Source organism: Motacilla alba, chromosome 2 (assembly GCF_015832195.1).
Source record: "Motacilla alba alba isolate MOTALB_02 chromosome 2, Motacilla_alba_V1.0_pri, whole genome shotgun sequence".
Lineage (NCBI taxonomy): Eukaryota > Metazoa > Chordata > Aves > Passeriformes > Motacillidae > Motacilla > Motacilla alba.
The window spans coordinates 149,005,328-149,028,919 of record NC_052017.1 but is presented as its reverse complement, the minus strand read 5'-3'; the positions used below and the strand labels follow the sequence as shown (position 1 = coordinate 149,028,919).

Here is a 23,592-nt window from a genome sequence, read left to right as displayed (position 1 = left end):
CTCCAGAGTCCTGACACTGCTGGATGGTGATTGGTCATTAAGTAAAAAAAATTCACATGAAACCAATCAAACAGTCACTAGTTGGATAAACAATCTCCAAACCACATTCCAAAGCAGCAAAGCACAGGAGAAGCAATCAGATAATTATTGTTTTCATTTTTTCTCTGAGGCTTCTCAGCTTCCCAGGAGAAGAAATCCTGGTGAAGGGATTTTTCAGAAAATATGACAGTGACAGAAATGCACAGGGAAATGTAGGGCAGAGAGGGTTGGGTTTTTTTTAAATTGTGTGGAACATGCATCTCCTTTTTGCCCAATTTGTACCATTGAGGAGATGGTGAACCTCAGGCAGACCTTGGGTATGGAGTTACTCATGGGGCTGATGCTCTGTGGAGCACTTGATGGCCTGAACAGCCATACTCCTTTTTTTTTGGCTGTGCCTCTTCAGTCTCCTGAAGGAAGAGGACAAGATCTCTCCTCTTGAGAGACCCCATCTGGACCTCTGGGACCCCCAAGACAAGAGAGATGTTGACCACTTCAAACAAGTCCAGAGGAGGCCACTAAGCTGATCAAAGGGCTGGAGAGCCTCTGCTCTGGAGCCAGGCTGGGAGAGCTGGGGGTGTTCAGCCTGGGGAAGAGAAGGCTCCAGAGAGTGCTCAGAGCCCCTTCCAGAGCCTAAAGCATTTCCAAGAGAGATGGAGAGGGACTTTGGACAAGGGATGGAGTGACAGGAGAAGGGGGAATGGCCTTGAGCTGAGGGAGAGTAGGTTTAGTTTATATATTAGGAGGAAATCCATTCCTACAGGAGTGGTGAGGCACTGCAAGAGGTTGTCCAGAGAAGCTGTGAATGCTCAGTCTGTGGAGGTGCTCAGGGTTAGGCTGGACTGGGCATTCATTAGCCTGGTCTAGGTGACCTGGCCCTGGCAGGAGGTTGGAACCAGATGGTCTGTAAGGTCTCTTCCAGCCCAAACCCTTCTATGATTTAATAATTCCAACCTTCAGTGACCTCTGTAAGAGATTGTGTCTCCCTTCCTCTCTTGTACCAAACCCATGAACTCCATTTTTAATGAGGATTGAGTTGTGTCCAGACTCTGTACAGGGTAGAGCAGCTTCAGCCATTTCTAAACAGAGCATTGGCAGCATAGCCGTGAGTTGTAAGAAGATGCTGTGTATTTCCCTTGTTCCTTTGTCTCTTTTCTTTCAGTTAGATATTATTTTTTAAATTGTCAAGAATAAATAGTGCACCTAAATGAATCACTCTGTTGATAGCTGCAGATCAGACTCTGCATTCAGTGTTTTATTTAAGTAAAATAATTGAGCAGCAATTGATAATACATGACAGCTTCAGATTGCTCTAATTGCTTGGCTTCCCAGAACACCCCTAAAAAGAAAATTAATTCCTCCATTGTATTTTTTTTTTCTGTCTGCATGACCCTCATGGAAATAAATCCAGAGTGGTGAATTAATAGTGCTGCAAACAAAGTGTAGAAAGTGTTGAAGTTTTTGTCATAATCTTTGCACGGTTTCTATTTTTGAAGATAACATACCACCTGCAATAAACTGCCTTTCCTGGGGCTGGTATCAGTCATGGTGATAGATTACAACTACTTCCCTCACTGCTGCTATTAGTTTATACATTGCAGCCTGGGGCAGGAAGCAGGAGATGCTAAAGGAAAAGTCAGCATGGAACAAACTGAGTTTGGAACTTGCTGACGGATTTCCATATCTTCGGTGACTTGGTACTCAGGAGACTGTCTTCTTCTGAGCAGCTGCAAAAAAGTGGAGCTGTAAATATTAAATGCATTTTAGTTCTTATTTTAAAAAGACTAAGTGTCCCCAACAAGCATTTTTATTGCGTATAAAAAAATAATAACTTTTTTTTTGTAGGTTGCTGTAAGAACTCGTATATCTCACTTTCTGCAGTTGAGACCAGTGTCTCCTTGGAGCTGTTGGAGAGCAAAATAAATGTGCAATACAGACAAATAGTTCCTGTTGGACAGGTACCCACCACATGAAACACTCCGTGACAATTGCATCAAATCACTGTGGTTGCTGCCCAGCTCTTGCAGAAAGAAAAGGGATCTTTTGCTCATAAAAGTCTTTTCTTGGACAAGGCTGTGGATTCTTGTTGGTGGACAATTCTGCTCTGGTTTGCATGGCTTTTATGTTTTATGTTTACCTTTTGTATTGTATTTAATTTTTGCTTTTAGGGTGTCAGGCCAGCAAATTTCACAAACCCTCAGCTACAATCTATATTTGAACTACAAATGGATTTCCTTTATTGGAAGAACCTTCATCTTCACTGAGTATTTTTATTCCTGGTCTACAAAGGCCACAATGTCAGGCATTTAATTATCTCTGTTCATTTTGGGTCCTTCATGTAATTACTTTTGTGCCATTTGATTAGCCTATATACATATGTGAATTAACTCAGAAGGAACTCCTTAATTCAACTCCAGGGAACTGGGAAAGGTGAGAAGGCAGAAAATCCCACAAAAACCTTTCTAGCACATCAGAAAACAAAAGCAATATTTCTGATCCCTGAGTCTCTTTCATGTCCATCCCAAGGGTTTGTTGAAAAGCAAAGATATTAATCTTTCTTTAGTGGTAAAGTAGATAGAAACTTGGCTGTAGGAGAGCAAACATTTGGATTCATAGTGTGGGTGCAGAAACTTTCTTCTGCAACCATGAGAAAATAAATCATAGAATCATAGACTGGTTTGGGTTGGGACCTCAAAGGTCATCCAGTTCCAACCCCACTGCCATGGATCAGGTTGCTCAGAGTTATTGCTTCCAAATATGCATTGAAACACCCCAGAGTCTTGTTCCAGCTGTGCTAACAAGGTACAGGAACATCAGACATCCAGTAAAGAGAAATAGAATTGAGGCACATGCCCATTTGGAGAGCAGAGCTGATGTTCACTCTGGAGAGTAATGAAGACATTTCCCTCTTAATTTCCTTCCTCCTTCACTCTTTGTTGACTTTATGAGTGTCTGGTGGAAGAGGAGAGTGGTGAGGATGAAGGAAGGGCAGGGAACTGGAAAATATGTAAATTCACACACTCTTCTCCATTGTGGGTGAAATTTGAAACATTCTCCATTTGTTCTGCACCTCAAATTTGTAGCGTAATTCTTTTGTTTTCCACACCCCTCTGTCCCTCTTTTCCACACTTGTGAAGCCCCACCTGGAGCACTGATTCCAGCCCTGGAGTGTCCAAGGCCAGGTTGGTGGGGCTTGGAGCAGCCTGGTCCAGTGGGAGGTGTCCCTGCGCATGGCAGGGGTTGGAACTGGGTGATTTTTAAGGTCCCTTAAACCCAAATTATTCTGTGACTTTATGATTCTGATTTCATGATGACACAACTGTTGCATCTCAGTTTTCTGATGTGACCCATTCCTGCTCACATCACTCCTGCTCTCCCTGATATCAAAACTATCACAGCATTAACTTGAAGAAAAAATGGAAATGGAATCAACACACCTTTTTTTTTTTTTGCCTTTTTTTTTGTTGTTAAAGCTAAGAAAGGCAAACAAATTTTTCTTTTCTTTTATTTTTTGTTTACTTGCCTGTTATCAGATCATATCAGTGTTCATGCTTATTTTACATGAGAATGTTTAGCCAGGAAAAAGAAGCCTGAGATTTAAGGTCTGTTTTCTGCTACTGTAGACAGAAATAGGCTGTGTTTATATCTCTGCAATCTGCTAAGCCTCAAATGTTCATTTAACACCTGGTGTATGTTCAGGGCAAGTTAATCTTAAAATTATTAGTGTCTGTCTCTATACAGTGGCTGTTTATACAGGTGGGACTGTTTGTGGTGCATGAGAATACGTGCGTTTAAGTGCCTGTATAAATACTCACGTGTACATACATAAGGGAATTCACAGACCTTTACAAACTGATGAATGTAAATGAAATTTAGGGTGTTAATTAATTTGAAGATCAGAATCAAAGTTGGTAAAAAGAATGCTTTATGTGATCTTTGATGCTTTATTATATTTCCCAAATATAAAGTGAGGATATCTACATAAAACTAGAACTATTGATGACCTCCTCCATTAACACGTCTCCTATTTCCAGATCCAAAGGGTTTTTAAAAGGTCAAACTACCTCTTCCTATGTTTGTGTTATTATATTTCCCGTAGACAACCCTGACAAGAGGGAATGACTTTAAACCACTAGAAGGCATTTAGATTAGATATTAGGAAGAAATTCTTCCCTGTGAGGGTGGTGAGGCCCTGGCACAGGTTGCCCCGAGAAGCTGTGGCTGCTCCATCCCTGGATGTGTCCAAGGCCAGGCTGGATGGGGCTTGAAGCAACCTGGGATAGGGGAAGATGTCCCTGCCCATGTCAGGAGGTTGGAATGAGATGATCTTCAAGGTCCCTTCAACCCAAACCGTTATGTGACTTCATGATTCTGATTCCATGATGATACAACTGGCAGGATTTGTGACCCTGTGGGGGATCCACTTGAAGAGCTGCAGCCCCTGGGAAGGACCCAGGTTAGAGGGGTTTGTGGGGGACTGTCTGCCTTGAGAGGGACCCCACAATGGAGCTGGGGAAGAGTGTGAGGAGTAAGAAATGTGTGACAAACTGACCACAGCCCTGTTCCCTATTCCCCTGTGCCACAGCAGTGGAGGAGGGAGAGAACATGGAAGTGAAGTCCAGGAAGAAGGGAAGGCTGGGGAGAAGTGTTTTAAGATTTGATATTATTTTTCATTGCCCTGCTCTGATTTTGACTGGTAACAAATGAAACTGATTTACCCAAATCAAGTCTATTTTGCCTGTGTCAGTAACTGATGACTGATCTCTCCCTGTCCTTATCTCACCCCTAGAGCCTTTTGTTGTATTTCCTCTCCCCTGTCCAGCTGAGGAGGGGAGTGACAGAGCAGCTTTGGAGGGCATGTGACATCCAGCCAGGGGCAGAATGAATAAAATACCAGCTGGCAGCTGGCAGGATCTCTGTTCTCATCCCCGTTGAGGTGCCCTCTGTGGTGGCCTCAGCTCTCTCTGATGAGCTTGAGGCATCTCACCTCCCACAGCCTCTCCATTTGGATTTGGTGGACAGGAACCCCCTTCATGTTGTGTTTCCTGGGCTGGTGTCCCCAGGTAGGTGCTGGACTGGCATCCCAAAGCTCAGCATGACTACTTTAATTATTCAGCATGGTTTTACACTCCCTGAGATGACACAGACCTCTAAGACTGCGAAAGAGAAAGAGAAACGTGCACAGGCAAGAGAGGGAGAGAGAAACTCCACACTCTGGCTGTTGTTGAGTCCCAGAGGAGATCTAACTCAGTCTGTAATTGCTGTTCTGGATGGCTTCTGCCCTCAAAACAATTTTCTGCTGGTCTGTTGTTGCTTAGGCTGAATCAGGTTGATTTATTGAATGTCATTTTTTTCTCCCCAGCCATAGACAAGAGAAAAATATTTGTTGAAAGGCTGTTGCAGCAAGATTTAGTTTCTGCCTATCTTGCATCAGAAGCTTGCTCATGTTTTATATTATTTTTTCCTTTTCCTTTCCTTCCCCTGCCTCTCAGAAAGGAATGAGGACAGACAAACACCATGCTCTGATTTGTTTTTCCATGTCCATACATGGTGGACCACAGGGTAGGAGATGCCCCACGGCTGTTGCAGAAGGGACAGCACACAAGGAACATCTCAGCATCTCTTTGGTAAAACATGACAGAAACTACAAAGGGCTGTTGCTTGATTTTTTTTCCTTGTTTCTTTATTTTCCCCCCCCAAAGATAACAAGCACAAAGGGTTTGTTTTGCTTTATTGTGTTTTGGAGTGCTTCCATGTGCAGAAATGCACACATAGGCCTTCTAGAACATCTTTCAGGATCTCCTTGGGGTTTATTTTATAGCTCTCCTGGCTGCTTGCTGCAGAATAAATGATGGGTCAGAATGTGACCTCGCTTGTAAAAATTCAGCAGCTCCTGAATATTGAGGCAGCAATTAATTTAAATGCTAATTTATAGTCCTTTAAAAAATGGTTGGCTGGTTTGTGAGTAAACACATGTGCTAAATAGGATAGACCACTGATACTTTTGATCCCATTTTTACACAACCTAAGGCAAACATTCCTAGAAATGAATGCTCCTTCCCTTGAGGACCTGAGCTGACACTGATAGAGGAGGCTGGGATCTGGCTCCATGTGAGAGAGGAATTATTAACTACACAGATTTGTTCTGTGTCCTTCTGAGGAGAACATGTTCCCCTCTCTGGTTTATTTAGCACCATTCCCATGTCTGGAATACAGCAGTGTCCTTAGGATATCATTAAGGGCAGGGTAATGTTGGAAGTTTTCAGTGTGAATAAATCTTCCCCCCCACAAAGCATGAGAGTGGAAGAGAGGAGAAGTTTGCTTATTTTCTGTCTTGGAAATACTTCAATGAGGCTCATTCTGTGGGGAAATGGGCTGCTGGGATTTATTGTTCCCACATTGGTGACAACGTCTGGGTTTTATAACCTGACTTGCTCACAAATTAATTTCAAAAACGTTGAAATCTTTATCTTGTTAAATCAAGAAATGGGAAATTGAAATTTCTGGTTTATCTGCAAAATCATATTTCTAACCATATTTGTGTCAGGTTTGGAAATTTAATTTTTTTCCCCAAAATCTCTGTACTATGCAGTGACATTATTCACTTATTGAGTCAGGTTAAGTGACTCAAATAGTCCTGCCATTTTAACCTAGTACTTTCTGTTAAGAACTTCCAAAACTAATTTTCCTGAGTGAGGGTTAATCCTCTGGAACTTAAAGGCCTCATTCTTTTGCATCTCTGCTTTTCTCCTCTTTCACTTCTCTGCTTTTCTGGCCATCTTTAGTTACTGCCATTTTATTTTATTGTTGACTAGTTCAGTTCTTTTTGTTCCAGAATGGGTGATATTAAATCCTGTCTGCTAATCTGAAGAGTGGATTTCTCCTTTCTGGGGAGCGGAAAAAAAAAAAAAAAGAAGAAAGGAGGATTTATATGGAACAGTTTAAATCTGTCTCCCTCTTGCTGCAGAATATAGGGAATGAATTGTTGCCAGACAGGGAAGACTGGTGTTAATTAAAACCCAGGGAGCCCCAGCCTGGTTAGCTGGCAGGGAGACAGAACTTTGGGAATGGTGGTGGCTGCTGCACTCCTGGGTTCTGTGCAGTCAAAGATTTATGAGGAGCTGTATTTTATGGTGAATTCTGCAAAGTGTGTGCAAACATGGGGAACCAAAGGCAATCTGATTTTCCTAACAAACTCTGATGCCTGGCAAGTTCAGAGGTACTTGGGGATGAAGCAGACCTGGCAAGAAGGAGCAGGAGAGTAGCTCCAAGGTATATTCCATTATGGAAGGTCTTTATTTCTGGGTATTTTTCTTTCTTCTATTTCTTCCTTTGTTTTCCTTACATATATCAAGGACTTTGAAACCTCACATTGCCAGGTTAAATTATTCAGCAGATTTCTTGCTTCAGGTCAGATTGTTTTTGTGCTCTGTGCTTTATAACTCACCCCTGTTTGTTTTTCCTCAAGTGCAGTAGTCGCAGTTTTTCCTTCCTCACAACTCAGTGCTGGCTCTCACTGATGCATATTTGCTAAACAGTAATTTTAAGTGTTATTGCAACATTACGGAAAGGATCTATACTCTGCAGCTGCAGATGGTTGGTTTCAAGTACCTGAATACAAATGGCAAAGCTGAACCAGTGCCGTTTGCACACAACATTGAATTTTCTTCCTCATTCTTCCCTGCCTCACCCAATATCTGGGGATCAGGACTCACACAGCCCAACTCCTCATGGCTAAATTAGCTGGGAAGGGTCCTCTAAGAAGTCAATTTATCATCTGTTTTATTCCAGTGGAAATGCTTGGGGTGGGTGGGGGCACGTGTAATTCAATATATTGCAATTAACTCTGTCTAACCAAATGTACATGCAAAACCATGTTTGTGAGATTTAAGCCACCTTCACTTAAAGTGCTGAAAAAGAAGCACAACAAAATAAAGCAGATTGAAGTGTAGAAAGGATTGTATTTATATTGCAAGGAACAGACACAAAAAATTATGTCAGTGACAATTTAACCAAGAGAAAAAAAAATAGCATTCTGGGCTTTTTTAGTATTATTTTTGTTTTGTTTTATTTTCCTTAATCATCTTTTGCAAAGCAGTTGAACAAGAGCAGAGCAAGACAATAAAGTTAATTCTCAGTTCTTCACATTTTGCTGAACTTTAACTTTCTCCCTTAAAATATTTTAAAAAAAGCTCAGAAAACTTCCCTACACAAGAAAAAAAAAATCACCAATAATTTCTCCTCATTTCCCAGTAATGATTTACTAACACACTGCTCAAGTACAATCTCAAATTACTTAAACTTCATTGTTTTGCAAAATATTCGGCAGTATTTACAAGTTAGGCATAATACCATCCATAATTAAAGCTTCATTATGCTTGACAAATGAAGGGATGAAGCACATTTTGTGGTGCATTACCCAGTCTTTGATTGGGGGAGGTTTTTTTTGCTTGATTATGATTTCTCGCAGCTTTTTCAATCTTTTGCTTTTCCTCCATCTTCAGTTATTCAACAATTTGTTCTATTCTAGCACTCTCAGTGGGACTCCCAGACCTCATTTTAAATTGATGCAGTTCTATGGCATTACGTGTTGAAGTGATGTGCCAGTTATATTCTTATAGCAAACTTCAGTGGGAAGACAAGGATTCATTTTGCACCACTTTCTAAATTTGTTAGTGGGGAAATGGAGTTCTTTAAAAAGATTGGTGGAGGCAATTGGATCTTCTGGGATGAACATGGAATCCCAGAGTTGGCCAGGCTGGAAGGGACCACAGTGGGGCCATCTGGTCCCACCTCCCTGCTCAAGCCATCCCTGAGCACAGGCACAGGATTGTGTCCAGGCAGTTCTGAAACTTCTCATTATCCTGCTTTGATTTTTTAGTAATAAATTCAATTAATATCTGTCTTCTGTTTTGTCCATGGTGGTATTTGGAGGGTGAAGTCTCCTTGTCCTTAATTTATGAACCCTTCATTATATTTTCAGTCCCCTGTTTATTTGCAGAGGGGAGTGGTAGAGCAGATTTGGTGGGTGTCTGTCATCCAGCCATGCCCAAACAACACAGAGAGTTCCATGGACTTACAGTTTGCCAGACAGTCTGTGGAATCTCCATCCTTGGAGGCACACAAAGGCATGGCCCTGAGCACTCCACTTTAGTTCTCTGCTCTGTGAAGGGCTGTTGGGCTAAATGATTTCCAAAGGTTCCTGCCCATTTCCATCTTTCTGTGATTCTCTGACTTGTAGGGCTGAAAAAAAAAAAAAAAGCATCTTTTTTTAGTGTCTTTTTTATGCTCTGGTAGTGCTGCCTTACTGGTAGTGCATTTAGCAGTGTCTATATTATTATGTCTATTATTGCTAAACTAATTCTTTTTACAAGACTCAGTGTCATATGATGTCAACATATGCTCACATTTGCTGTTTTATATGGTAAGTGTTCAGATATGAAGGAAAAAAACTCATGGGTAATTTGCTGTGTTTTCAAAGAGAAAATTTCAGAGCTGAATAAAGTTACTTTTTTTTTTTTTTTAACTACTTGAAAACATATAAATGAATCTGTTCATCAAACAGCTCTCTCCTTATCTCCCTACCAATAAGGCAATTTCAAATTCAGGGAGTTTTTGATTGTATCCATCAGTTTATGAATAGCATCAGATGGATGCTGTGCTGAGAGATGGCCTTTTTCTGTGTAGGAGAAAACAGTCTGGGAGGAATGGCCTGCATCCCCAATAACTTTTTTTGAAAGAGAAGGGTTTGCCTCTATTGTTTTTATTGTTGTTTTTCCTTAGTCCTCCACAATTCTGAAAAGCAAGCATAAAATCTGATCATTCCACTTGCTCTTCCCACAAAGCTTGAGTCAGCTGCCTGACTTGGATCCAGCAAACCAGGGCTGCATCTAATTTCATGAGGGAATTTTTTACTATGGGAGCATTATAACTTTCCCTTTTACTTCGACACCGCTGAAGATTTCTTGGTTTGTGTTTTTCTTTGCCAAGCTGGACCGTGGAATGTGCCTTTTGTACTTGGATATTCCCAATTCCTGGGTAATGTTAGGATTTCTGTCTTTTCAGAGTGACATGTTGGATGTGAACCAGATCATCAAAGACCTGGCCTCCATGGTGCACGAGCAAGGGGACGCAATAGGTAGGTGTCACATGAAAATTATGGGCTTTATTACTCTCTTCCACCATCCCAATGTGATCTTATCCCTCTCAAGCAGCCCTTTGTTGATGCTGTGATTATTTTCTCTGTGTTTTGAGCATTTTGTACACCCAGAGATGTCTGGATCTGTCAAGCTGCCCGGTGCAATAAGGTTCTTATGTTATGGACAGTTTGCTGGTATATTTAGCATAAAATAGAATTCACAGGGAGATAAATCCATTCCCTTTTGACTGCAAAAAGAAAGAAACTGGAGAACATATAACATTAACTGGAAAAGTATCCAATTCTTCCTTTCTGCCTGGAATTGTAATTAAAAAAACCAATAATAGTGGCAATTACCATGATAATTATTGATGAAATTAGAGAAAATTAAGGAGCTTTTTGTTTTCAAATAGAATTTTCATTCCACATATCAGGGTGTGTCTAATTAAATTTACAGAAGCCTGACATCAAGATGTGCTCATATAAAGTCTGAAGTTTCTGCCCATTAGTTGATCTGCTCTTGTTCTGCAGCTACCAATGACTAGGAAAAAACTGGGTGGAGAAAACTGGGAAAAGAGATGAGAGTAACTCCTAGTCCTATGTTTAGGAGCAGCCCATCACTGGGAGCCACCACTTCTTGTGAATAGAGAGAGAAGATACTTTAGATGAGCTCTCTCTGACTTTTGTCATTGGTATTTTCTGCTGATGTGAAGAAAAATCAGGCTTTTTTTTTTTTTCTCTATCTCTTGTTTTTTGTATGCACAATAATAATAATATGTGGTACTTCAGAAACAACTGTCCACTTCCAAAATGGGGAGCTCATTATCCTAAAGGCTGGTTGAGGGATCTAAACTCGAGAGTAGCAGGATTTGTGGGGATATTTCCCACCTAAAGGCTCAGCTGGAATTCTCACTGGTGCTCCTGGGAGCAGGAACAAGTCCTGAGACAGCCATATGCAGATTTTAAAGGCAGAAATTCTTCTTTGCTGCTTGTTAATCACTCTGGATTTCTTTGCCAAGTTCATACCTCTGCAAATTTACATTACTATAAGATACTTTCACACTGAAAAGAGTGATCTACACCCCTCTGAGAAACACCACTCAGGTTCATAGGGGCAGCAAAAAAAAATCAAAATTATATTTAAAATCAGGTTTTTTATTATATTTTCTTTTTTCTTCTTCTTTTCTTTCTTTTATTTTTCCCTCTTGATGCTGTTTTGAAAGCTTATTTTTTTGCATGGATAACTTTGGAGCCTGATTCATCTCTAAAAGCACATCAGATACTAATGCCTTGAGGGGCATGACAACATACATCAGCTAGCTTCAAGATCCTCACAACTCCTTTTCTTAAGGCAATATTTATTACTTTAAGACTTTATCCATGCATAGAAGCCATCCCAGTATTAACTTCCCTGGGAGAAGCTGTTAGACTAAGTAGAACATTTTGTCTTTGTGCCAGCATAAGGTTTTTGTGGGTTTTTTGTTGTTGTTCCTCTTACACTCCAGCAGATTTTTAACAGTTTTTTTTAAGGACTATCTTTTAATCCTGACAGGCCATCGAGGTATCTTCCCAGCCAATTGCTGAAGGGTCTCATTGTTTATCTTGTCCTTACATTCATATTGCACAAAAGTAAGGGAGATAAGAAATGAGGAGGCAAGAGATGCTGAAACCCCCACAGTGAAAATTCCATGATGACAAGAGACAGCTCTCTTGGCACTTGTTTCATTTTTTTTTTAGTCCATTCCTCTGACATGCATGGGATGAAAGCTCTGTGTATGCTTGTCTAGAAAACTCAGGGAAAATACAAAACCAGAGAATATGAGATGAGCCCCTCAGCAAAATGCTCCCTGAGAAAAGCCCTCTTTGGTTCACCTGAGCTGGGGAGAATTGTGGGGAGAGTTTGTGTGGTCTGTGCATGGCACAGGCAGAGTAACCCTTGCTTCTTACAAAAATCTAAAAGGAGTTTTTCTGGCGTGTGGGCCAGTTCCTTAATGAACAATCTGATAACACTCCCTAGAGGAGAGAGCAATTTCTGTCATGCAGGGAAGAAATAGAATGCAGACTTGGGAGAGGATATCTCTGTTCTTTGGTGTCTTCTGCAAACAAACTCTGTGCCCAAGTTGCTGGTCATGGCATCATTTTAATACAAATATTAATTATAAGTCACCATATCAGTAAACCCAAGCCTTTGAAACCAAAACAAGCCAATGGCCTGGGTTAAGTGGGAATCAGCAGAGTCTTCCCAATAGAATCCTGCAGGAGCTCTTGGCAAAAATATCCCAGTGCAGCTTCATCACATGGGCTGCTGGTGAGGGGAAAGAGGGCAAGGAGGAGGATACTAGTAGGAGAAAACCATAATTGGCTGTAGAATTGGTGTTGGTGACATGGTTTGGGGTTCAGTGGGACCCTGTGTGGGGATTTGCAGCTGCTTTGGAGAGATGGGATCCACCACATAAGGAGAATTTTAGTAATGGTGGGAGAGGGAGGGTGTGACCAGCAGTCCTGTGGGAGAAGAATGCAGGATTGTTGAAAAAAGGACATGGGGTGGTGTGGCAGGAAGAGTTCCCAAAGCCACCAAAAATGAGGTGTGGGCAGGGAAGTGCCTACCAGGCACCACCATCATGGACAAATAGGCCAAATCTTCTGCAGGAGCTGAGCACTCTGGGGTGCTAAATGCACAAAGTATCAGGGATAAACCTGAGGTGTTAGAGAGCTTTGTGTAGTTGCAGGGCTACAGTTTTGTTGGAGATCATGGAGATGTGGTGGGTTGGCCCCTTGATGAAGCGTTGCCTTGGAGGGATGCAGGCTCTTTTAGGAAGGGCAGGGTAGGAAAATGGGGACGAAGAGTTACCCTTTATAGAGAGAGCAGCTGGAGTGCAGGAATGCTGCCTGGGGATGGGTGAGAAGCTGATGGAAAGTTTATGGGTCAGGATTTAAAGGAGGACAGGCAAAGTGGATGAGACCCTCTGCAGACAGAGAGCAACAGCCTCACCTTTGCAAACTCTGGTCCTCAGGGGGGATTTCAACCACCCCAGTATCAACTGGAAGAACAACACAGCAGGGCATAAATACTCCAGGACATTCTGGCATGCATTGAGGATACTTTTGGGGATCTGATGTACAAATCCCACAAGATCTCCAGATGACCAGCAGAGGTTCATCTCCAATAAATTTTACTGTTGTGGCAGCAGAAGGATTCTAAAGCCAAAGCATCCAAGGATTCAAGGCTTGGCACTGTGACAAGTAAATTCTGTTGGAGGTGATTGCAACATCAACAATCATCCCTTTCCGTACTCATAGATGGCCACTCAGCTGAGCTGTAAGTTCCCCAAAAGTCTGAAACATTCCCAGTGTTTCACAATGAGCATCTTTATTTTATATGTGCAAGCTTGTACTTTGATTGATGGTACTGGGATGTTCATGCAAACTTCCATGGAATCAGTTTTGTGTCTGCTGTTAGGGAGAAGAGAATCCTTAAATCTGCATTTCCTCTAAAGAAAGTGTCAACACAGCTGCCAATATTTGTATTGGAACCTGATGAACGCAAGTGCATATTTGTCCAATTTGTAGGCTTCTGTTTGTCTTGTAAGTGAGAAGAAAGTTGACCTGAATAGGAGTTAGTGCTCTATTTTTTTTTGCCCATGGCAAAAGGAAATTATCTGTGTTTTAGGAAAGCTGTTTTTTCCACGCTACCTGTATATGGAAACTTAATAGTTATGCCAGAAAAGCACTCAAAACCTACAGCCCTTATCTAAACTGCTCTAATTCAACTTCCACCACTTCTATCACTGTTTATAGCTCCCTTGCATTTCACAAAGCCACAAGGAGAGACCCACATAGTTCTGAAAACATTTTACACTTTTAAAAGCATCACATTTCTAACTTTTTTGAGCAGTTTTGGAATCAAGTTTTGTGTATCTGTAACCTTCCAAACTGCTAAAATGGGAAAAGATCCCAAGCTCACACAGTGGCCACCTGTTTTAATATTGCAAGAGCAGCAACACGGGAAGGAATTTACCAGTTCTCTACCTCTTTGTCCAGAATGAATGTACACAAATCTATCTGTGCACAGCAAATCTCACTGGCTGAATGAACCATGAAATCATAGGAGAATTTGGGTTGGAAGGGACCTTAAAGATCGACCACTTACAACCCACCTGCCATGGGCAGGGACACCTTCCACTATCCCAGGTTGCTCCAAGCCACCCAATTGTCCAATCCATCCTGGCCTTGGACAATTCCAGGGATGGGACTTCTTTGGGAAACCACAGCTTCTCTTGGAAACCTGTGCCAGGGCCTCACCACCCTCACAGGGAAGAATTTCTTCCTACTAAACCTACTCTAAGTTTTAATCCGTTCTCTCCTGTACTGTCACTCCAGGATCTTGTAAATAATCTCTCTCTATCTTTCTTGCAGTCTCCTTTCAGGTATGTGAAGGCCACAATTATATTACCAAAACCCTTCTCTTTTCCAGTTTGAACATTTCCGATAATCTCAGCCTTTCCTCTTAGGAGAGGTGCTCCATCCCTCTAATTAACTTGGTGGCCTCCTCAGATCAATGTCCTACTGTGTCAAGCTTAAGACTTCTTCAGACTTTGTTTTTAGACCAATATTTATCCAGACTTAGATGTTGGTGCAACCTGGATTTCACTTCACTTCAGTCCTGAAGTCTGCACTTTTTATATCTAAAAATAACTGGGTGAAAAAAATTCTTTACATGATCTAAAGTTGATGGTCGTTCACTTAACAAACATCTCTGCCTGGTATCTGTCAGGCTGGAGCACAGAGACCTGGAAAAAGAAGTAAAAACATGGCAGATGCTGGTTTCCTTCAGTCAGGAGGAACTTCTTGATGGGCCAGTGTGTTCAGCCCTTGAGTGATGCTGCCATTCACTGAAGTGCCACATTTTCATTTATTACCCAGTGATGGTAGCAATGGCAATGAACTTCCTTCAAAGGAAAAGGTGTTTGCATGAATGCAAATGGGTTAAATGGGTTGCTTATTTTGAAAGCTTTGGAATGTGGGGAGGATTTTTCATTTTGGGGTTTGGTGACTTTTTTGTTTTGTTTTTGTTTGTTTGGTTGGTTGGTTAGTTTTGTTTTGTGTTGTTTTCCTGCGAAATCAAGTCCACTTTTGTTGCCTTTCTGACCTGAAGGCTGGTTTGACACGTAAACACTGTCAAGAGGGCCCATCAGCACGTCCTCCTCCGGTCTGACTGCCTGGATGGCACAGCCAGGAGTCTCTTGGCAGACTGCAAACTGAGCTGGGAAATCATTCAACTGGAGCCTTAACTAAACCCTCCTGAGTTATGTGCCTCAGTTGGGACATCTGCAGAAAATGAACACATCTTGAGAACAGTCCCCAAATACCTGAATGTAACATCTTTAATATCTCTGATCAGTGGAATGCGGCCTGCGAAGTGTCTCATTTGGTTAAGATACCTAAGTGATCTCAGAGGAAGCTGTTATGGGAATGTTAGATGTACATTTATGGTAAATGTACATTTATTTTCTTATTGGTTCTGGATGGATTGGGAAATCTTCTCTCGGCTTTGTTGCTTTCAGCCACATGGTAAGACCCAGAGTAATGTGTCAGTACAGAGCAGAGCCCATTATGGAAGGGTATACTGGGGTGTTCCTGAATCTATTCCACTTCCCAAGCAACTTCCCGCCTCTTTGTCCGCCTTCAGTATATTCCCTGTCATCAGTTGTGTTTCTGCTAAGTCTAACGAAGCTTTATTGCAAACACCCCAGCTGCTGAAATTGTATGGTTTTATTATCCTTATGGTGTTATTATCCTTAATTGCCTTGTAGGCAACAATTTGAAGGACATGGTCAGTGGGTCACTGGCACAGGTTACCCAGAGAAGCTGTGGCTGCCCCACCCCTGGTTCAAGGCCAGGTTGGATGGGTCTCTGATCAACCTGGTCTAGTGGAAGGTGTCCCATGGCAGAGGGTTAGAACAAGATGATCTTTAAGGAATCTTCTAAGCCAAATCATTCTGTGATTCTATGGTGTGTTCTGTATCACTCACCTTTCCTTGTTTATCTGGACTTCAGCTGTGTGGCCTCCACTGACAGCTCTCTGGACAGGGCTGGACACCCTCAGTCTCGCATGAGGCACTGCTTGGTGACCTCTGCTGTGACAAAGTTGTTGGAGCCACGTGTGGGCTACTGTGATCTCTGACTGACTCATTTTACTCAACATAATAAGCAACACAAAAATTGCATGAGCTTTTGTGCTTCTCTCCTCCTCCTGCTCTCTGTGAGTGAGATTTTTGTGTCATCCCTTGCTTAGGGACTCTCACACTCAGCTCTCCTGCTGGCAGTGCTGGTAAGACAGCACATGCTGGTTTACAAGGAGAAGAGTGATGGGCAACTCCACACTTGCAAATTTCCTAATGCCTAAAGATCTGTCTGCTGTGTTTATTTCTGTGTTTGACCCTCATAATGTGATTGGGCTGGTATAATTACAGTTAATGAGCCAGCTAATTTTGTACAAGAAGCAAGGATCTTCCTTCCACAAGGTTTATTGCCACCCGTAGGATTCTTCTCACATCAATTTATCCAAAGCAGTTTTTGGGGAAGTTAGAACTGCCGTGGTCTCAGTTTCTAATAATGCTGCAATTGAGCAGTAAATGTCAGAAAGGCAGAAGCTGCTCAGGTGGGTGGTTTATTTCTGCTGGGAGGTGCAATTCTCTGCCAGACTGTTCGGGAAACGTGGCTTGAGCAGTTTAAGTAAATCAAACAAGCCATGTAAAGCAAAAGAGGTCAGGCAAGTTGTAAATATCAGTGACCTTACTTGGTAGGTAAAATATATGATCTTTCCAAGACAGCAAGCAGAAATAAAATATATTTATTTCTATGAATCCACACCCCTACCAACTTTATTATTCTGGTGACAAACTCAGACTGAATCTACTTTCATCAGCAATAGGACTTGATAACTCAGCTGTGTGATGGAAAGTGAGTTTTGTGTTAATTATAGACAAAAACAGACTTCTGAAAAATGCTGCACACGAAATGAAGGGCTTTATTCAAACTGTTTCAATTCACAAGCTGGATTTGGGGAAAAAAAAAAAAAGGTCTTTACTTCTTTTTTTTAATTTGTAAATTTAAAGAAACGTATTTTATTTTTCTTTAACTCAGATGTCTTACCGAATTAAAAAAAAATTTATTGAGTGTAAATCACAAGGAAAAGGTTGCCAGAGAAGTTATGGACTCCCCACCCCTGAAAGAGTTCAAGGCCAGGTTGGACAGGGTCTGGAGAAACCTGAAACAGTGGAAGGTGTCCCTGCCCATGGCAGAAGTTTGCAACAAGATGATTTTAAGACCCCTTCCAATTCAAACCAGTCCATGATTCTCTGATTCTGTGAAAAGAAAGTGTGTGCTACAGGCAACTCTCTGGAATTTCCCCTTCAAAGCCATTTGAGCTGTTTTGCCCTGTAAATTACTTTCAGAGATTATTTGGGGAATAAAAAAAACTGACACACCCCTAAATTACTTTACAAAAAAAAAACCAAAACAAAAACCCTCATGTTGAAATGACTTTTTTTAATCAGCAAAAGAAGGAAATAAGAAAAAAAAATTAATCAGGTCGGTTGTTGCGATGTAATATCCTCACATGTGCTAATTTTGTGAGTTTGAAGGATTGATTATCCCAGGCCACCTGAGAGCATCATATGGGAATTGAGGACCCCTTGGACAGGTGACTGAGAGTGTGCAGTTGTCACTGGGTCCAGGACATGCACCCTCAGGACGCTCTTCATATGCTCACTCTTCTTCTGTGGCAAACATCAGGAATTTGAGGCCACTTGTCCCTGCAAGAAAGAGCAGTAAATTGCTTTGCAGATGCCAAAGTGGATAATATTTCTGCACTCTGCCATTTAGCACTGAGCAGGTGATAGGAGGTGCCTTATTCTCTTACAGGACATGTTGTTTTCCAACAGATACGCACAGGAAAACGTTTGAATTTTAAATCCCTGGGAGATGTATCCTGGCAGGCATGGCAAACCTCTGGCAGGGCAGTACCATTTTTCAGCACATCCATATGCAGCAGATACTTGACATTTCCAAGATGCATTTCAAGGACAGTATAAATCATTCAGGAGAAAAAGTGCTGTGAATTTATGCTGGTGTTTGGCCACTGCCCTGTAGCCACTTTTATTCATTCAGACCAAGGGGTTTGGGCTATTGGCTGAAGAAAAGCAAGAGGAAGAGCTGGTTATGACATTTTAGGGTACTTTAAATACTCTTTCCAGGGCTGCCTGGAAAGTGGCGCTGACTGGTTGTTCAGTGCCTCAGTCCTTGCCTCTGAGGGCTGTGATGTGTTGTGTGGAAGAATTAGAGCTCTGCTAAAATCAGAAGGGAAGGTAAGTTCTATCTGCCTTTTTTTGGAAGCAATAACCACAGCTCGTGATGACTCACAGTGCTGAAAATGGTATTTTCTTGCACCAATCTAAGCCAGTGTGACCTATTTAGCCTGAATTTAACATATGAGCACAATTATTTTATAAATCCTCTTGTGTGCAGAATTTATAACTCGATGTTTACATTGAAGTTTGCAAATTACTAACCCTGAGCCATTTTAAACTTTTCTCTGGAAGAACTGTCATGGTTTTCCTTCCCTTTAACATCCACAGTTCTGTCTTCACTAAGCCTGAGGGCCTTTTGTTCATGGAATGACACTCACTTGAAACTTTCCAAGTACACGGCAATTCAAATGGGCAAAATTCGTTTTCATGCTGAAAGCAATTTCCCTCCAAACTTAGCTTTTAATTAGGAAAGAAACCTCTATGCATTACCAAAATACTCCTTTTTTTTTATTTTTTTCCTTCTTCTTTTTATTGTGCCTCTCAGTATGCTATATTGATTATTTTTAGCCAGAAGTTGTAGCAATAAAAGAGGGTTAAGCTTATTAAAGTGCTAAAAAAAAAAAGCATACTATGAAAACCTGAAGGGGCCCATTTTGGTTACTGCCAAGTGGGAGCATTCAAAAATTCTCATTCATGAGCTCACTTGCCTGTCTTTCAAGTGGTTTAGCTGAAATTCTGCCTTTTCAAACCTATCCATTGTTGCTGCTGTAAAAATTCAGGTCCTGTGAGTGATTCCTTGAAAGATTAGGGCAAAACCCCCACTCCAGCCACTGTCAATCCAATAATTTCCCATGTAAGAAATGGTCATTAGAAGGGCTTGATCTCAGGACACAGATAAATAGCTGGAATTGAAAGATACCTCTTGGGGTCATCATTATTTCCATCTCTGTGTGATAAATGTGTCATAAAATCATAAAAAAACTGAATCTAAAGCCTGGCTAGCTCTGTCACCTTCACTACTCCTATTGCAAGACTGTGTTTTCGATGAAAAATTATAAATATTTTCCTAATTCTCTGATGTATTTTGTTGCAAACACCATCTGCTTTGGTGCAGCCCTATCCCTGAGTTTATCAAAATGTCAACTGCATCCCCTTGGGATTTTTGTTCTCAAATTGCACAATAAATTTGTCACCAGAGTCTGAAGGCAGAAAGCTGTTGTGGGATTCAGTTTCTTTGAGAAATTTCGGACCCAGGGCTGAATTATCTAATCTGTTTGGGAACAAACTCATTGTCCCCTCATGCCAAAGGGAAAGGAAAAGGCAGATCCCTCCAGCAGGTTTTTTCAGCCTGCTGAGGACCTTGCCACCCTTGTCTCTCCATCCCCCAGTGAGATACCTTGTCAAGGAGCTTGAAAGTGGCCAGGGTGAGGCTGTGAACCACCACTTGCTCAGCAAAGATTCACAAAGAAATGTCTGTCAGTGACATATTCATCACTGACTTATTAGCATCATTGAATTATTGCTTATTTCTTTGTGATTTGAGCCGAATTCTCTTTCCTCTTCTTGTTTCCCTGTGCTAATCAGCAGAAATATCTGGTTAAATTGCTCTACATATTTATGTCTCATTATTGTAGAGTTTGAGAGCTGGTTTGGTGGGGCTTTTTGTTTGTCTTAGTTTTTCCCCTGTGCCTCAGGATTACAAGTTGCTTCAAAAAATAGAATTAAAATGGGAGCTGTACTTATTCCAAGGCTGGTATTCCCACACTGGCAGAAGGAGTGAGCAGAAACAGTTCCACCAGGGCCCAGGCTCCCTCTGTAACTTGCCATCAACTCACCCAGGACATGGAGCACCTTCTTACCTGGGAAAGCCTGTGCTGGGAAAAACAGAGATGATGTTCACAAAAGCTCTGCCCAAGGTGTGGTTCTCCCATTCCAGGAAGCACTAAGGGGTGTGCACAGGGTTTAATTTTATCTAACAAAGGCAAATCTCCTCAGGCCTCCCTGCAGGCAGAGGAAAGTGTAGGGTTCCTCTGGAGGGCCTTTTAAGGGAGCTAAATTAAGCTGCTTCTATGATTTCCTTCTTCCTCGGGAGAAATGCCGACAGATTACTCTTGTTTTAGAAGGATATATTTAATACATTTCTCCTCTGTAGTTCCTCTCTGCTAAATGATTCATTTTCTGAGGCCAATCAGCCTTTAAGAGATGCTGAGCAGTGAAGGGTGTCTGCACTAAGATCCCAAGGAACTTTATACATGACCAAATTGTGTTACTTTGATTAGGCACTTGGGGTTTTGCTCTTTTTCTCTTTTGTTTGTGGGTTTTTTTTTCCTTTTCTTTGCTTTTCTAAAAATGTATTTTATTTTGAGTTATAAGTGCATAATTACCTTAACAGACTTTAGCACTCTTTCATTTAAAAATGGCAAAATGTGAATAAAAGCACTTTCCACAAATTATCTGCAAACCCTCATTTCTTTGTCCACCACAAAAGTGGCAAGATTAATTCCTGTTCTTTCCTTTAGAACCTTAAAGAATGAATTGCTTTAATCTTTTGTGGCACGTCTTAATCCAACTCCTTATACTATTAATTGAAGAATTTCCATTGATTTTATTAGGGATTAGAGAAATCCCTAGAACTTTGTTCTCCAATTTCTACCTGAGGCTGAGTTCTCCTGATTCAGTTCATGCACTTGGTAGTGTATTTTGTGCTCTAAACCACCCATTTGATCAAGGCACAGACCAAGGCCACATCCTCTTCCACTGTGAGCAGAAATTATTGGCTGCACATCTCTTGGGGGTCGAGATTTCCAAGATTTCTGCTAGAAAAACAAAACCTTTTTTGCAGGTTTTATACCATAGCTGCCTTGCTTTCTAAGCACAGTCAGGAGTCAAAGTTAATATTTGATTTTGATGGCAGTGGGGACCCGCCAGTTGTGATGGGTAGCTGATAATCTTTCTTTTCCAGTCTCATTTTGATTCCTTGTGGTTCCTCCAGGCTTCCCTCAGTGCCAAACATAGCAATGTAGGGTGAGATTCTTCTCATTTCATTGTAGAAATCATTTTTTCTTAATCTGAGCCATTTTACAGACCTCCACTGCAGCTTGGAAACATGGTCCAGGAGTTTGGCATGTGGATTGTTTAATCTGATCAATTCCTGGAGAGTGGGAGGAATTGCACACCGTGGATTTGCTCTCAGTGATATTGTCTGGGATGACTTGATCAAGAACAGACACCTGGGCATGGTCAATAACCCACATGTACCCACGTGAATCGTATCCCTGAGCTCTAATAACGAGATAATTTCAAGTGCCATGTCCCTTCTGTAATTTCATCCAGTAAATTTGTCAGTCTTGAGCCACTTTCCGTTGAATTCCCTGTCACTCTTCCCATTGATTTCAGAAGGAATGGGATGAGAGGCAACTTCCACCCTGTCAGAGGAGAGCTGTCAGTCACCCTGCCTCTGACTGATAGGTTGGATGGTCATCAAAATGAGTGTTGGTCCTACTTCCCTGCAGAAATACAGGTCACAAGCGAGAGGCTGCTCCTCTCTTTATGCCAATGAGTAAATTGCTGAATTGCTGTTGGTATAAAAACGTTGTTTTTTTGGTTTAATTTGTCATTTGTAAATTTTTTTTTGTAATTTGGTTTAATTACCCTGTAATTATCTTCTTTTAATTTGCAGATAGCATTGAAGCCAACATTGAGGCCTCTTCTTCCAACGTAGAATCAGCCAATGAGCAGTTGGCAAAAGCAAGTCAGCACCAAGTAAGTGGGACTTAAAAAAACCCTACAAATGCTTTCAGTGGTAGTATTTACAATAAACAAAACACCTGCCAGCTGTGAACCACTGGGCACATGGATTTGTGCTACCTGGAACGATGATAAAGCATATTATAAGTAGGAGCTAAACTTTTTATATATAAAAATATATATATATATATATGATTACATTACCATAGCACAGACAATTTCCTTTAGAGTAGTCATTAAGAAATTTGCATATTAAACAGACATTTCCCAGTAGGAAAATCAACAATTAGCTACTGTTGTTCTTGGAAAGACACCATAAAAAGCACATCATTTAAGTGCACATGTGCTTCTGTTTGGTGTGTTTCCCTATAATCAGGCAACAGTACTTTAAGAAAACAACTTGAGTTGTCAAACAACATGATGTGGTTGGTGAATAATGGCTGTGGTGGTGGTGTTCAGCACTTTTCAAAAGCAATTTGAGGGATTTTTTTGTGAATTGTTCTTTTTTCTTCATTGGAGCAAGAATAAAACATAAACACACACACACACATACACACACAAACATTAATCTTTTTGAAAACAGCTTGCCCAGAAAGAACTCTTTGATGGCTATAGTTAGTACTTTCTAGGGGGATGAAGGGGGGTGGGGGAATGAGCAATCAAAAAAATTGTTATCAATTGCATTGTGACTGACAGAAGAAAAACCTGCTAGTTTTCTTTCTTTCCTCAAGCATTAATTGGTGATTTTCATGTGTCTGGAGTTTTGACAAAATGTAGCTGAGGTCCCTGAGAGCACATGGTGCCTGTTAGTTGTCCTTGGACACAGTAAACTCTGAAGCTTCCAGACCAAAGGAGAAAGAGTCACAGGTGTTCTACTCTGATGCAATGGAGTGATGTGATTTTAAATATAAATGCTCATTTCCTGGTGAAACACATTGTCCTAATTTTGGGTAATAAGAGTGAGTTTTGTAGAACTTGATGTTGCAGAAAATACGTGCTGTCCTCAGCTACATGTTGGTTTTTAATGTATATATATTTAAGATAATGTGTGTCACCCTGCATGTAATCCTGCATTCACTTTGAAAATAACTTGTTACATGAAGTCTAAAATGAAACTGGAATGGATTTAATATTTGACCTGACTGTAGAGCTGATTGCAAAGCTGCAAATGAGTTAATGAGGACTTTGGCTAAGAAGGTCAAAGAGGAGTCAGGCAGAAAATGAATGCAGCACAGTCTAAAGGCTCTGCTTTCTTCAGCCAGCAGGAGCTGCTGAAATAGCCTGCCCAGACAGGAGGCCCTTTTTTCCTCAGATATGTTCATCAGGATAAAGATAAAGCCAGTTTTAGCCAGGCAA

General features: G+C 41.2%; 1 protein-coding gene across 10 annotated transcripts in view; it reads left to right on the top strand.

Annotated features, from left to right (window-relative positions):
• Positions 1 to 23,592, top strand: part of TSNARE1 (t-SNARE domain containing 1) — a 448,564-nt gene that overhangs the window by 259,410 nt on the left and 165,562 nt on the right. For all 10 annotated transcript variants that reach the window (XM_038161056.1, XM_038160997.1, XM_038160980.1 and 7 more), the window contains 2 exons: positions 10,105 to 10,177; positions 22,169 to 22,251. In XM_038161056.1, the coding sequence (XP_038016984.1) occupies positions 10,105 to 10,177; positions 22,169 to 22,251 (156 nt within the window). The remainder of the gene's footprint in view (positions 1 to 10,104; positions 10,178 to 22,168; positions 22,252 to 23,592) is intronic.